We start from the raw sequence: 15,006 nt of genomic DNA on the forward strand, positions 1-15,006 counted from the left end.
GGGTGGGGGGGGATCTTCACATTACAATCGTTTTATTAGTCAATCCCGTGCTGAGCCAATCCAGATTTTTCAGGTTTGTTGTGATGAATGGAGGATTGACGTTCTTGGATTCTTTTTTCAAGAGAACGTCCAGTTTGTCCAAAATAGGAGAGATCAAAGTTGCTGGGAATTTGATAAACTCCAGGAAGAGATATAGTTGAGCGTTTGTCTTTAGGAGAAGGAAAATGGAAGATAATTTTTAAGGTGAATACGTAGCTGTTAACTCATATTTCTTCAGAATTCTTGCGATAGATTCTGAAATCCCGGAGATGAATGGAATTGGAACTCGGCGTATTGAATCTTCGTTGTTTTGTGGAGGATTATAAGAATCGAGAAGATGTTGAGTACTCTTTTCGGAAAAGCCATTGAGTTTCATGTGTTGTTGGATAGTAGAAAGTTCTTTCTGTTGAAAATTAGAAGTAGAACAATTAGTTTGGGCTCTTCTGATTAGATATTTTATGATTCCTATTTTTTGACAAGGATGATGGGCTAATTCTTTAAGAATATAACGACCTGTGAACTTTGGTTTCCTGTAAACTGTAGTTGTAAGAGTATTTGAAGGTGACCGGATGAGAAGAACGTCTAAAAAAGATAACTGGTTGTTTTCTTCTATTTCCATAATAAACTTTAAATAAAATAAAAATAATTAATACTATTTTAAAAAAAAGATAAAAACTATTTCTTATTCAACCATACAGTAAAGATGTCATCTATATATCTTACCCAAAAGGATGGTTGAGGGAAAATAGAGGAGAAGAGGACTTTTTCTAGAGGTTCTAAATAAAAGTTGGCTAAAGCAGGATAGAGAGGACTTCCCATGGCCGTTCCTTCTACTTGGCTGTAAAATTTGTTTTAACATAAGAAATATCCAGAGTGTATTACGAAATCGAATAGTTTTATAATGTCTTCTGGAAAGATGTCAGCAAGTAATTTTAAAGTCTCCTTGAGAGGTACATTTGTATATAAAGATTCTATGTCAAAGTCACCATAAGATCTGTAGGTTGCAAGAGATAGTTGTTAATTTATTATATTTATGTTAATAGTATGAGACATTTGTTAATTTTTCTAAGAAATCTGAGGAGTTTTGTAGAAAGGAACTAGAGTTGCCTATGTGAAGATTTCAATAATTTAGCTAGATATTAGCTATACGGTGAGTAGGAGAATCAATACAATCTACTATTGGACAAAGAGGAAAGTCAATCTTATGTATTTTAGGAAGACCCTAAAATCTAGGACGTCTTGCAAAATGAGTTTTAAGTCTTTCAATTGTGTCTCTATCTAAACTGATGACTTCATCTAAGAGAGAATTTAATTTCTTTAATTGTCTGTTGGTTGGTTTATAATGAAGTTCTTGATATGTGGAGCGATCTCGAAGTAAAAGAGAAAGTTTTCTTCTGTAATTTGCTGAGTCTATAACTACTGTTGCTTTACCCTTGTCAGCTTTGGCGATAATAAAGTGATTGTTTTTTCTCAAGGACTGTAAAGATTTCATTTCAGAAAGAGATATGTTGGGAGGAGGAAGTTTGGCCTTAAGTAGAGAAGAAGCGACTTCTAGGCGAAGAGCATTAGCTTTATCTCAGTCATCTAACTAATGATAGTTAGATGACTGAGACTGAGATGACTGAGATTGATAAAGCTAATCAATGTTAACTAGAAAATCTAGATATGGTATTTTATTAGGAACAATAGAAAAATCATGTCCTTTTGACAGGATGAGGGTTTCGCTATCAGTTAGAGGACGTCCGGATATATTGACAATCCAATTATCTGGAGTTTTGAAGGGCTTGAATTGTTTAGACGAAAGAGCTTCATATTTTCCGTTTAGATGTTGACTTAGTTTATTATATGCTCGTTGAGTAGAACGTTTAGCCACATTTAGAACTATGTGTGAAAGATGTGGATCCACGTTTGTGGAAATATAGGTGCGAAGATCAGAAATATGATGACTGTGAATAGCAAGATCACGGTTAGCAGCTTTAAGTTGGTTACGAATTAACGATAAACTGGTGTTCCGGTAAATATGAGCTCCAGGAGATTTTATAGTTTCTTTAATCTTAGCGAAATTGGGAATAATCTTGTTGTCGCGACACTTTTTAAAAAAAAATGATCTTTGCTCCTAACCTCCTTGTATAACTGAAAGGTTTCCTAATTTACCGGTTATTTCGGTGGCATTTTCCCAGTGAAGGATTAAACTTTGATGTTTTAAGGATACTTGTGACATAAAGACTGAATAATATATGCACGAAAACACAAGAAAGATATTTAATTAACCAAATATTTCGGTCTGGAAATAGCAGACCATCTTCAGTGGCACTACAAGAACAGTTTTTAAAAAATACAAGGTGAAATACTAACAATAGATCATTTAAAAATAGAACAAACCGCATGATGTTATATCACTAAGTGTTAAAGGGAATATTTTTAAGCAGAGACATGATTGAAATAAAGATATTCATTAATAATATTAAATAACATAAAATTAATATGAATTAATGAGTTATCCTGATTAGACTTTCCCAGATTTTTGATATAGATATACAGTCATTCCGATTCAGGTTAGGACGATGGAGTAAGGCCTCTACGCTTTCTTTGAATAAACGTTCAAATTTATAACGGGATCTAAAGGTCAACTATATCTCTTCCTGGAGTTTATGAAATTCCCTGCAACTGTGATCTCTCCTCTTTTGGACAAACTGGACGTTCTCTTGAAAAAAGAATCCAAGAACATCAATCCTCCATTCATCACAACAAACCTGAAAAATCTGGATTGGCTCAGCACGGGATTGAAACTAACCACAACATCCTCCTAACCTGAATCGAAATGACTGTATATCTATATCAAAAATCTGGGAAAGTCTAATCAGGATAACTCATTAATTCATATTAATTTTATGTTATTTAATAATATTAATTAATATCTTTATTTCAATCATGTCTCTGTTTAAAAATATTCCCTTTAACACTTAGTGATATAACATCACGCGGCTTGTTCTATTTTTAAATGATCTATTGTTAGTATTCCACCTTGTATTTTTTTAAAACTGTTCTTGTGGTGCCACTGAAGATGGTCTGCTATTTCCAGACCGAAATATTTGGTTAATTAAATATCTCTCTTGTGTTTACGTGCATATATTATTCAATCGTCTGATAATGTTATAGTTTATTTAGTTATACAGGCCGTCTATTTTCATATCAAGAACGAATTAAATTTGCGGGATATTTATCTATTTTTATATCTGTTGTCTTATCCACTAGCATTTGCTATCCATTGTACAGGGACTACACGAGTATATATGTTTGCTCTATCTGTTTCTTTCCTTTGGCAAAACTGGAGAGCAGGTTTGCAATATTTATTTCAGCTCAGTGTGTTTTTAAGCAATACATAACAAAGAACAGCAATTGATTATCATTTCTTTATAAAAATTAGCATATATTCAATTAATGGCAAAAGATAAGAAACGTGTTCTTGTCACATACCTTTACTACAAGTTAAAATACTAGCATATCATGCAGTGTTCCGATAATTATGGTCTGCTTACATTTTTCAATTTTTCTTTTTCTTCCCCACGATGTCTACGTTATCTAATCCTTAGGTGAACCATGGTGCTGATGCTAGTGTATAATAGGCCAGAGGCGTTTCTTTCGTGGGTGTAGTTCAGACAAAAAATCTTTCTGCACCTCCGAACTTATATTTTTATTTGGTTTACAGTGCAGAGAATATGTGAATGTTATGTATGTACCGCGTGGTTTATTGTACACTTCTGTAGCTCAATTATGCCATCTAGAAATGCATTGCCAATGACTTCCACATCTGAATACTGCATTATAAGAAAAAATGAACTTCTTTGATTAGTCACAAATGATTTTTTTCACGGGGATGACGATATCCACCGCCTCTCAGTCTCGCTCGTAGATCAATTTAGGAAGATTGAAAAAAAAATCGCCCATCTCCATTTCGTCTGGATCTTTGATATCGAATTACTCCCTACTAAGAGAGAAAATTTTCAATGCAATTAAAAGTGCTCCATCCACATTCCTAACTTTGTGCCAAAAGAATTTCATAAACATGTTTATATGTTTCTAAGTTGGCAGAAAGTCAACAGAGGAGAAAATATAATTGATCAAATCGTTCTATGTATACTTGCGTTTACTTTCAAAACTCAAAGTGTAATTTGCATTTAGATGATGAGCTGATTTTTATTTTTATAGAAGCAGTCGCTTAACTTCACATATCTTCCTTCTAACTGAGAAATAAGAATTAACGAACAGGTTTTCAGTTACGTGCAACATCACTGTGTTTAATTTCAAGAAACTATATTTTGTCGAATTATATATTTTAATTATAAAGTAAAGAAATCATTGTATTATCAAATTGTAGTAATAATAATAATAATAGATAGATAGATGTGTATATATATATATATATATATATATAATAAATATATATACAAACTGACGTGTGTCTGTTTGTGACAGGAAAAGTTAAAAGTGTAAACCAGCCTAAGAAGAAACTCTTGGTTTCTTGTGTAGGATTGTAGTGTTATCAAAGACAAAGTCAAGGGAAGTGAGAACTGTCTTTTGAGAAATAAGACAAGAGTGTGAGTTTGGTAGTATTAAAGCTGACAAAGATTTCTTCATTCGACTACTTTGCATATCAAAATGCACTGCGACATTTGTACGTATGACACTACAAGATTTCATTTAGTTTAGTTTAAGGTGGATGGTGACTAATAAGCATAGAAGAGTGTTATTTCAACGAATTAGCTCAATCGATGATCCTGTCCTTTGATTGGTCGGAAAGACAGGTTCGAATCCTATCAAGGATGAAAAGATTCCTTATAAGGAAAGTGAGTTATAATATTGACGTGTCCATGCCGAGATGGTCTCCATTTGAAGATGGCAGAAATTTTACTACAGAAACTCCAAGGCTTACCCGCGGTATAAAAGTTGATGAGGACATACACAATGAACTTAAATAAAGCATTGACCTTAGCTGTTTCTGCTGGAATTCCAAGCAACAACTACACTGCACATATATTTATTAAATTCTTCGATACACAGGTGGGAAAAAATTTTAATTCTTTTACACCGCGCCAGTGTGACTGATTGCAGTATACACTCACTACAGTAGAACAAGAGTATAACAAATCTGTCCACATTTGAGAGAACCGTAGCTGGCGAAGAAGAGTCAATTCATGTTGAAGGGGAGAAAAGAATAAGGGGTGTACGAATTCGTTACCAACACACGAAATCTTGTTCTTTATACGTAAAATTTTCCAACTGTTATACAAACAAAATAGTTACTACTTTAAAAACTAGAATGTTCATAAAAGAATAGCTAAATTTTCGACGAGTAATAATAAACACTCATCCCACGAAACGGATTGATTATCCTATTATCGGAAAGGATTCACCTTCTTCTGCCATGCGCAGAAGTGTCGAGGGTTCTCTCATCTGTGGTCGAACTTTTTATACTACTGTTCACTTAGTAAGGTGTAAGGCTTTTTGTATCTCTCGAATCAAAAGAAAAAAAATGACAGGGAGCGTTAATTTCGTACTTTCCCCTCATTAATCATATTCTTTGTCAGTGTATTCATTATTTTCTCAGTTTGTAGGATGTAAGAAGTCGGGACCTTTGATTAAAAAAATTGCTTCAGACTGCTGTTTAAAAGCACAAGTATATATATATATATATATATATATATAAAGAGAGAGAGAGAGAGAGATTTCTAGTTATCTTGAACTTCTGTCTGTTTTATTCTTATTTAACGCTAATTTATTCTCTATTTCAGATCGATAGTATCAATGCTGATTATTTTGGCACTAGTTGGAACTGCAGTTGATCGACGTAATAGAAAGAATGTCGATGACCAAGGTTAGTCTGATTTTCTCATAAGGATCCAATATCATATTTAATGACTTCATTCTAATTTTTCTTTGAAAATGAAATTAGAAATATTATTTCTGTAATAATTCATCCTTCGCCATTTTATATGTGTGTAATAACTTTTTATATTAACCCCAGGCACAAGAGTTTGAAAGCACTTCTATAGCAAATAAGTGCCATGAATTAATAAAGTTGTAGTTGTTGAACATTGTCATGAGACATAAGATCACGAGTTCTGAAAAAAAAAAATCTTTTTTCGTTTTCCCTTCTTTCCTTTTGCGATTAGTTGTTGGCCTGATTAGTCCAAATTAGTTCAACAACTAACAAAATCTCAAACAGTTTCAACAAATAACAAAATTTCTTTACTGTAACATTAGCAGAGACTTGAAGCAATTGAAATTTATTTATCCAGAGTGCTTCCACTTGTTTCGCCTTAAAATAAAGATATATAAATGCAATGCACTATACATTTAACATATTTCCGTAATAATTGCTTTCCAAACAAGAGAATAAAATTTAAAACTTTGTCCAACAACTAATCGCAAAGTTATTGTTTCCAACCATCCGTTTACTGGTATTAGTCATTTAAGTGGCGTTGGTATTATCTTTCTCATTCTTCCTACATTTTTTTTCAAAAATCAATTCTTAAATGTTTATCAGTCATTTTAAGAGAAGTTTGATTTATTTCATTGACTGGTCATGACCATCAATCAGTCATCTGATACTGTTCTGAAATTCGTGTCAAGGCTGACAAATGGTAGTAACTTGGATACTACCATGGTGACTATGATAATAATATAATACTACCGTATTAACTATGATAATATTAGACGCTGAGATAAAAGCAAAGCTGGAATATTTCTTGAAGGCATAATGGAATTCGATCCTTTAAATATCATTATTTTAGTTTTTTCCTTTATATTGTAACAAAGTGAAAATAGAAATATTTAACCATGTTTATGGATGTCACTACGACAGATCGCAAAACGTTCTGCACATAAGTGCGTCGTATATTGACAATTTAGAGCAGGGGTTCCCAACCCTATGCCCGAGGGCACCATGGCGCCCGTCGACCAATTTGTGTGTGCCCGCCGCTGTTCAACCGTGTGCCGTATAGTTTGAAATAATCACGCAACAATTCATGGCATGCTATATGACGCATGCGTTAATGACACATGACGAGTATTAAACGCATACAATGTAAAGTAGACGCGCATTCGAAGTTGTTCATTCCAGTTTAAGAACTGGAATATCATCATATCCTCCTAATGATGAAGCACTGGCCAATGAAATGCAATGCCAAAGATCACACTAACTTACATATATATATATATATATATATATATATGTAAGTTAGTGTGATCTTTGGCATTGCAGATTCAATAAAAAAGATTCAATTCGACAAATTATAGTATTTTTGGAATTAAATACAGGGATGTTACACATAAATGAAAAACTATTCGTTAATTATTATTTCTCAGTGACGAGGAAGATATGTGAAGTTAAGCGATTGCTTCCACAAAAATAAAAATAAATACTAGCTGATCACCCTAATGTAAACTGCTCTTTGAGTTTTGAAAGTAAACGCAAGATACATAGAATGATTTTATCAATTATATTTTTCTCCTCTGTTGACTTTCTGCCAACTTAGAAGCATATAATTTCATAAACAATAACATGTTTATGAAATTCTGACTCAGAAGTAAGGAATGTGGACGGAGCACTTTAAACTGCATTGAAACTGTCAAGCAATTGCTCATCAAGAGAGTGATGAATAGCTCTTAGTGGGGAACAATTCGATATCAAAGATCCTGACGATATGGAAATGGCAATTTTTTTTTTCAATCTTCCTAAATTGATCTACAATGAGAGGTGGAAGATACCGTCATCCAGCTGAATACAATCTCTTGCGAATAATCAAAGAAAGTTGTGTCATCTTACCGTGCAGTCATCAGACGTTGAAGTTACTGGTGGTACATTTCAAACAGTGATGGCATTATTGAGATACAGAAATATACAATAATAAACGCGGACCATACATATATGCCCATATAAACAAAATACAAGTTTGGAGATCAAGAAAAATTATTATTTATGGAAGACCTTTTTACGTTAAATTTAAGTAAAGCTTTCATTTTGGAAGCTATTAAAAATTGCTACACGTGAATTGGCATATTTCAGTTGAGTTCTAAACAAAGTCATTTTCCAGTGAACTACACCCACGAAAGAAACGCCTCTAGCCTATTGTACACTAGCATCAGCACCATGGTTCACCTAAGGATTAGATAATGTAGAAACTTGCTCCAGATCAATGGAACTTTTTTCTAGCTACTTCATGTCTTCATGTAAGCAGGCCATAATTATCGTAATAGGCTTAAGACTTAAGGCTTAGGAATATTTTGGCATCCAATGTAGAAAGGATCGACAAGGAATTACAATTATTCTGCAGAAAGTAGGAGAATTCTGTGCAAAGAACTACACGTACTGGTTATCGAATTAAAAAAAACAAAAAAACTTTAATTTGCCTATAGACCTTCCACTGCCAATAGCGATCATCTTTAATGCCCTGCGCATAGTTCGGTGAGATATGGGTACGGAACAACCTTCGTTAAATTCGTCGGTTAATTACTCAATTACTCAGACGATGACGATCTCCTTCTAGACTGTTTAAGGACCACAGTTAACCCTGTTAGACAAGCACCGTAGTTGTCGAATAAACAGCGGAGATATCTCACCTTTAGAAAAACCAGTCGACGTTTCAAAATCGTGGCTCCACAAAAAACTTTTTATCGAACTCCCGAAGATACTGTGTTTTTCCCATTATAATCAACACTATGAACGGTTACTGACCAGCAATATTCTTAAATAGTTGTCTAGAACCTGTGGTGACGCACGGAACCTAATATTTTGGATATGAGCAGCGTGAGTGGAGTCTACGTACGTCTGCATAAAGGGATCTAATTCCGTGGGCCGTGTGTGTATAAATGAGATGATGGTGACGGTTAGTACCAATGATCTGAGAGGAAATGTGAATTATCAGAAAAAGATTTTAGAGCATGGTGAGAGATGCTCATCACAAGAGTATGACAGGGGGATAATATCTGATTTAATACGATATTATACATATTCGTAGTGCATTTGATAGAAGAGTGTTGTCTGCCAGAAATAGTTTACTTATCAAGGCAGAAGGCGAGCATGTAGAGGAGTGGAGATTAATCTAGGGTATGAAACCAATAGGAATGGTTAGATAATCGGGAATGATGGGACAAGTTTGTGGCCTTGATGATTTAGCACGAAGATTATTGATATCCGTGAAACACGGGGAGATTATGTCATATCATCCGCTTTACCGAATTACAGCTAATGCAGCTAAGGTTGTGAAACTAGTATATTCTCTCTATTATTTGTGTCTGTTCTTCTGTCTACCTGGTCTCTTTTATGAGAAAAAACTCAAGCAAAGAACGAAAATGTTTTCCGAAGGAAAACCGTGATAGCTCCTAGTGAAACGACTGACTCATTTACAGTTTATATGTTCTTAATGAGATTCTTGAAGTTCAAAATGAGATTCGAATCAATGCGTTTTTCTAACCAAATGGCGTAATCTATACCTCGGATCTAATAAGAACAGAAACTGAACGTCAGTATATTTCCGGAGATATTACAAGGTAAGTGATTATGAAAGACTTGGGAATCATCTTAGAGCAATACCATGAAAAAAGAGGCTGGGGCGCTAGTGCAGCAATTAATACATATTGATTGCAACAGTGCCAAATTAATTTCTTAAAATGAGAATGGTAAATGGATTCGCAGTGAAATACATGATTTTTTTGATTGTTTACCACACCAGAGTTTTCAGAACCTAGTTCATTGAAACTATTGCAAATAACAGGTTCACTGATTAGTAAAAAAGACAGTAAATGATTTCATTGTAAAAGAGTGTGGTAAAGTAGAAGAATCAATATACAGCGTTCACTTCTTCGGTGGTAAAGATTTTGAAATTGTGTGCGGAATTGTGTGTGAAATTGTGTGTGAAATTGTGTGCGGAATTGAGCAGATGAGTTTGGGAATCGTGATAAAGGTCAGTTTGGAATTATTAAAGAGAAGTCTTGTTTTATAATTTAGTCAAGTTTTATAATGAAATGACAACAGTCGATGAGTAAAATATACATACACGTAATATTTCTAATTTTGAAACCACATTCGACAGGATGTCACATGACAAGCTCATATTTAAAATGTAAAGAATGCATGTAGATATCAGATTGGTGGAAAGAAATAGCTGTTGGTAGATATCAAATAATGACATTTGGGAATGTGGTATCAATGAGTTCCTCAACATACTAGTGAAACCATTGCGATTTAATATTTACGCCCTCATATTGTAAGTGGGTTGCATTGGGATATTCAGTTGCTTTCGGAGGATGAGAAATCTGGTGGTTATCTGGAACGATACAGATGTAGTTGCTATTCAGGAGGATTTGAATCGGCTGGAAAAGGGATGAGGAAACAACGATTGAGAATGACAGTTTAATATCACTAAGTTTAAGGTTAAACTTCAGGATCCTCAGATGGATGATGGTGTATTCTGTTGGAGAGATTCTACTGGAAGGACGTGGAGGAGAATGGAGAAATTAGAATGACGATGGATAGAAATTAAAGCTCAGGGAACGCATCACAATGGTTATCGTAATAATAATGACATATCAATTGAGCACGGCGAAAAGGATGTGGTTTCTCTATATAAGACCAATCAGATTAATTACACCTAAACACAGATCAAGTCGTTTGAATTTACAGAAGGATGAGAAATCTTTTAAGTGATATGACATCGGACATCCAATATGACATCGGAATTATTCTGGAGGACTGTCTATAAGGATAATAGACAGAAGAAAGCGGAATCGTACTTAGTGAAACACATCTGCTTTCGAGGTATTGGCGGGATAAAATTTCGCGCGATTTTCCAAAAAGTTGAAAAAAGGGAAAGGTACGTAAATAACGAAGCATCCCTGGAAGTTGTACAATGAATGAGAAGTAATTTTCTGCATGGAGAATACTAAGAAGGCGGTGAGGATCGGGTAGCGGAACGAATTAGGGAGGTGTACGATAAATCTAGGGAGGCCGAGAATAAACCTCTTGATATGAGACTTCTTACTCTATATATAGGGGTTCCGACAGAATAACAATAATAATATCATCTGCTCGAATAACTTCAATAATATTTCAAAACCATAATTGGATGGCAGATTATTATTAATATTAATAAATGAATATTAGTATATTAATATTCCTTTGTAAATCACGGCATGTTATCCCATATAATCAACTCTTAGTTGCATTCACCTTGAAATTATGAGGTTGATATACCAAATGCGTATGTATCAAACCTATTGAAAATGACAATAATATAAGTAATTAAATTTTAATTAAAAAAAACTCTTAAATAAAAAACAAACAAATGCATAAATAAACATAATATAAAATAAATGAATAAAATTTCATTAGAATGAGGAACTGTTAAATTTAATGTTAAAATCAAAAATTTTTAGTCGGTCTAAATTTTAATTGATTACTTAAATCGAGCATTTTTTTTTTTTTTTTGCTCTCTTTTCTCTTAGGAACCACTGTCTTCATTCTCTCACAATTCTCCATCGTTAAAAACTTTAATAAACTGATAAGTCCAGGAACAGAGAAATATCAAGCTCTCCACGGTATAAGACTAATCAGTATGGCTTGGATCATTCTAGGACACACGGTTATATGGCTCCGGTTTCAACCATCAAGTAAGTAACAACCTTTATTAAATTCCTAAAAGAGGCACATGCTCAAGCAAAATAACTTGTTAAGAATTTCGAAAAGTTAAGGAGAGATTACACCGATGCTAAAAATAGAACTGTTTAATTTTCGAGTTCGGTTGTTGTTCTTATCTATGGACATTTGGCCATTTAGTTTAGCAATCACCGTTCTTCATTATTGTTGTCAAAACTGAATAAGACCAATAAGAAATTTTTCCATAGACCAGGAAGAAATGGGAAAATTTTCTTTAGCAAACTTTTAGTAGGAACTGCTGATCGCATTGGGTAAACAAAATTTAAGAAAAAACAATATCTTTTGATCGAATATGAACATGAATATAAATCTTCGGGATGATAGTTTTACTCGCTTTGCTAACGAAGCTTTTAAATTGTTCCTGAAATTAACTGCAGTCTCAGAACTAACAATAAACATGTGAATGCTCTTCACCAGTAAATTAATAAAGATCACTTATATCATAAGAAAAAATAACGCGATAATCAAATATAATAGCGTTTTGTTTATTTTTTTCTAGTTTATAACGATATCTGCGTCCGAAAATAGAAAATTTCGTATGGTAATTAATAAGTGAAATTCATACTTGAGCTTCCGTGGCTCAGTTAGTATAAACAAGTCAGCAATTTGGCGGACGAATTGCAGTTTTTACATATCCTTCGAAGCACCCTACGGTCGCATTTGGTGATCGTCCACTAAGGGTAGCACTTGCAGTTGAAGCTCCCTGCGCTTCCATCTCAGTATGACATCACTGATTTTGACCAGGGATTGCCTAAATTTTTCAATAATTTGCCAAACAGATAGGCCTGCAACATGGCGTCCTATCACAACGTCTTTTTCAAACTCCGTAAACTCCCTTCTCGTAGCCATTTCACCCGGACAGACTCGGGAGAATTATATTCCTCCAATTTACACCGGCTACAAACAGGTGACCCATTACATTACACGATGCATCTTGCCCATGGCAGTGTCCGTTGACGTCTTTCCAAGCAGTGTACATAATGCGATATTTATATTTTTCTCACTCTAGTTGGCGAAAGCTCAAGAAACTTTTATTAATATTAATTAATAACATTAATAAAATTTGAAATCCCGAAATTTCAGGATATAAAAAATGAGGAATTACAGATTCACGAACTATAATCTCAAGTCTTAGTGCTTTACAAACTGCTGAAAAGGAAAACGAAGAATAAGTTGAGAAATCATAGGCCTCCATAGCTCAGTTAGTTTCGACAATAGTCTTTGGCTTGAAAGACGACCGTTCAAATGTCGTCCAGGGTAGCGAGAATCTTTAAAAGAATTTTGAACTGAAAGAGCTAGTATGTCTTCAGAATGAGGGGAACGAGTTTCCGCTTTCAGAAAACTCGGATTTTTAATTCTGGTAAGAGAGGTAACAACACACGCTTACAGACAATGGCACATTGTCATCCTAGCCATACTTGAATCCAATGCGGATTAAACAACAAGACGAAAACATGAGGGAAATATCAGACATTTATTTATGTATTTTAGGGAAAAGTTTCAATTCGAAACCATAACGCTCTTCCACAAACCACTAATCCTTTACTTCTAACTTTACTTTTGCTGTGCAAACTTGTGTGAACTTCTGTATGCGCCAGATATGATCCAACATGACTGCCTTTTTTTTTTATTTCCTTCCAATGGTTTGATAGTTTTGACATAACGAAATGTCACAAGGGAGGGTGCAGAACTATGTAGCCCTTAGAAAACAGCGTATGCTTTCATAGTGCTGCGTCTATAGAAAGAATGTTATAGGTTCGATACCTTTCTTCAACCTGTTCTCAAATTACTCGATGTTTAGAACAGGCAAGTAGAATTTTTCTCAATGAAACTCCGGTTTTTAATCACGCAGTTCAAAAATCGACCTTAGACCACACACTCCTTCAGATATAATTGTTAGGGTTTAGGGGTGCGAGATGGAGAAACTTGTGTACAACAATCTGTTCCATCCAAGAAAGAATTTTTCCGTCGGAGTTCACTTTGAAGTGGTTATTTCCCGCCCCTGACTAAAGTGCAATATTAACTTGACAATTATTTCTTTTAGTCTAATGCCAGCATATCTTTGATCAACACTTCCACTTTCTACGATTCAATGAATAATTATCTAAGATTCCATTAGATTTATGCTGTGATAACAGGAGTAACATTAACTATCTTATCAGACAGTTTATTTCAGCTGTTCATAATCTTAGTTTTCTCGTAAATTATATTTATTGGAGTCTAATTGACCACTGTTTGATTTCAGAAACATCGCCTCTGATCGTTTATATTCTATTTTAAAAAATATTTATTCCAACTTCAATGTGGTTCTTCCTAAACTCGTACATCTGAATGACATCTTAGCAAACATTCCCAATAAATGCAAACACTGAAATGTTACTGATTTTTTTTTTCTTTGACAGAAAACTTAATTGAATTCAACCGATGGTTTAATAAAATTAGGCACAGCAACATACTCAACACTTTTGTCGTGGTGGACACGTTCTTCTTCATTACGTAAGTAAAAACACTATAAAGTGTATTTTTATCATTTTTGTTACGTCAATATGCAAAGTATTGTGAATTTAGTTAAATTTTATTGACCAGATTTGTATTCAGATTTCAGATCGTTTAGATATCAAACATTTATATATATATATATATATATATATATATATATATATATATATATATATATATATACCTTCAGATACGTTCAGAAAATAATAGATACGTTCAGAAAAGCACATTTTGGTATGGATTTGAGCCCTAGGTGGAAAAATCAAAAATCCTTGTTTTGCATAAAGACACATCCTGTGGCGAAAATAAAAATTGCTAAAGGATGAAGTAAGTTCATTTGGCTGCTGAATACATTTATAAACATTCAAAAATGATTCAGATTCAGTATCGCTACAAAGATACTAAGTGAAAGAAATCAATAACGAAAGAGTTTCATACCTAGTAGAAAGTGTGGGGATGAAGGAAGATTTCGGTGATACTAGAATACAAGTAGAATATGATGAACATTACACAATTCATAATAAAAGATTTTTTTCAAAAAGCCTTAGTTTGCCATTCTTCACAAAAGAAAAAGAAATTATAAGTGGAAATGAAATTATTGTAATTGTTTAGTGTAATTTAATTAAAAAAAGTATAGTTTCTTTTGACGAAAAAAACATAATATATTCACAAATGTCAGGCAGAATCAAGAAAATCAAAACATTCTCCGAAACGATCAACCTCGTTAACAGTTTGGTTGCTCAATGTGGTAA

At 33.8% G+C, this 15,006-nt stretch overlaps 1 protein-coding gene across 1 annotated transcript in view; it reads left to right on the forward strand.

Annotated features, from left to right (window-relative positions):
- Window positions 1-15,006, forward strand: part of LOC150094995 (O-acyltransferase like protein-like) — a 64,888-nt gene that overhangs the window by 23,830 nt on the left and 26,052 nt on the right. The window contains exons 5-7 of the mRNA XM_090411122.1: window positions 5,832-5,914; window positions 11,545-11,709; window positions 14,158-14,251. Of these exons, the coding sequence (XP_090267248.1) occupies window positions 5,832-5,914; window positions 11,545-11,709; window positions 14,158-14,251 (342 nt within the window). The remainder of the gene's footprint in view (window positions 1-5,831; window positions 5,915-11,544; window positions 11,710-14,157; window positions 14,252-15,006) is intronic.

This window comes from Typopeltis vanoorti, chromosome 21 (assembly GCF_054136105.1).
Source record: "Typopeltis vanoorti isolate ZY-2024b chromosome 21, IOZ_Tvanoo_1.0, whole genome shotgun sequence".
Taxonomy (NCBI): Eukaryota; Metazoa; Arthropoda; class Arachnida; order Uropygi; family Thelyphonidae; genus Typopeltis; species Typopeltis vanoorti.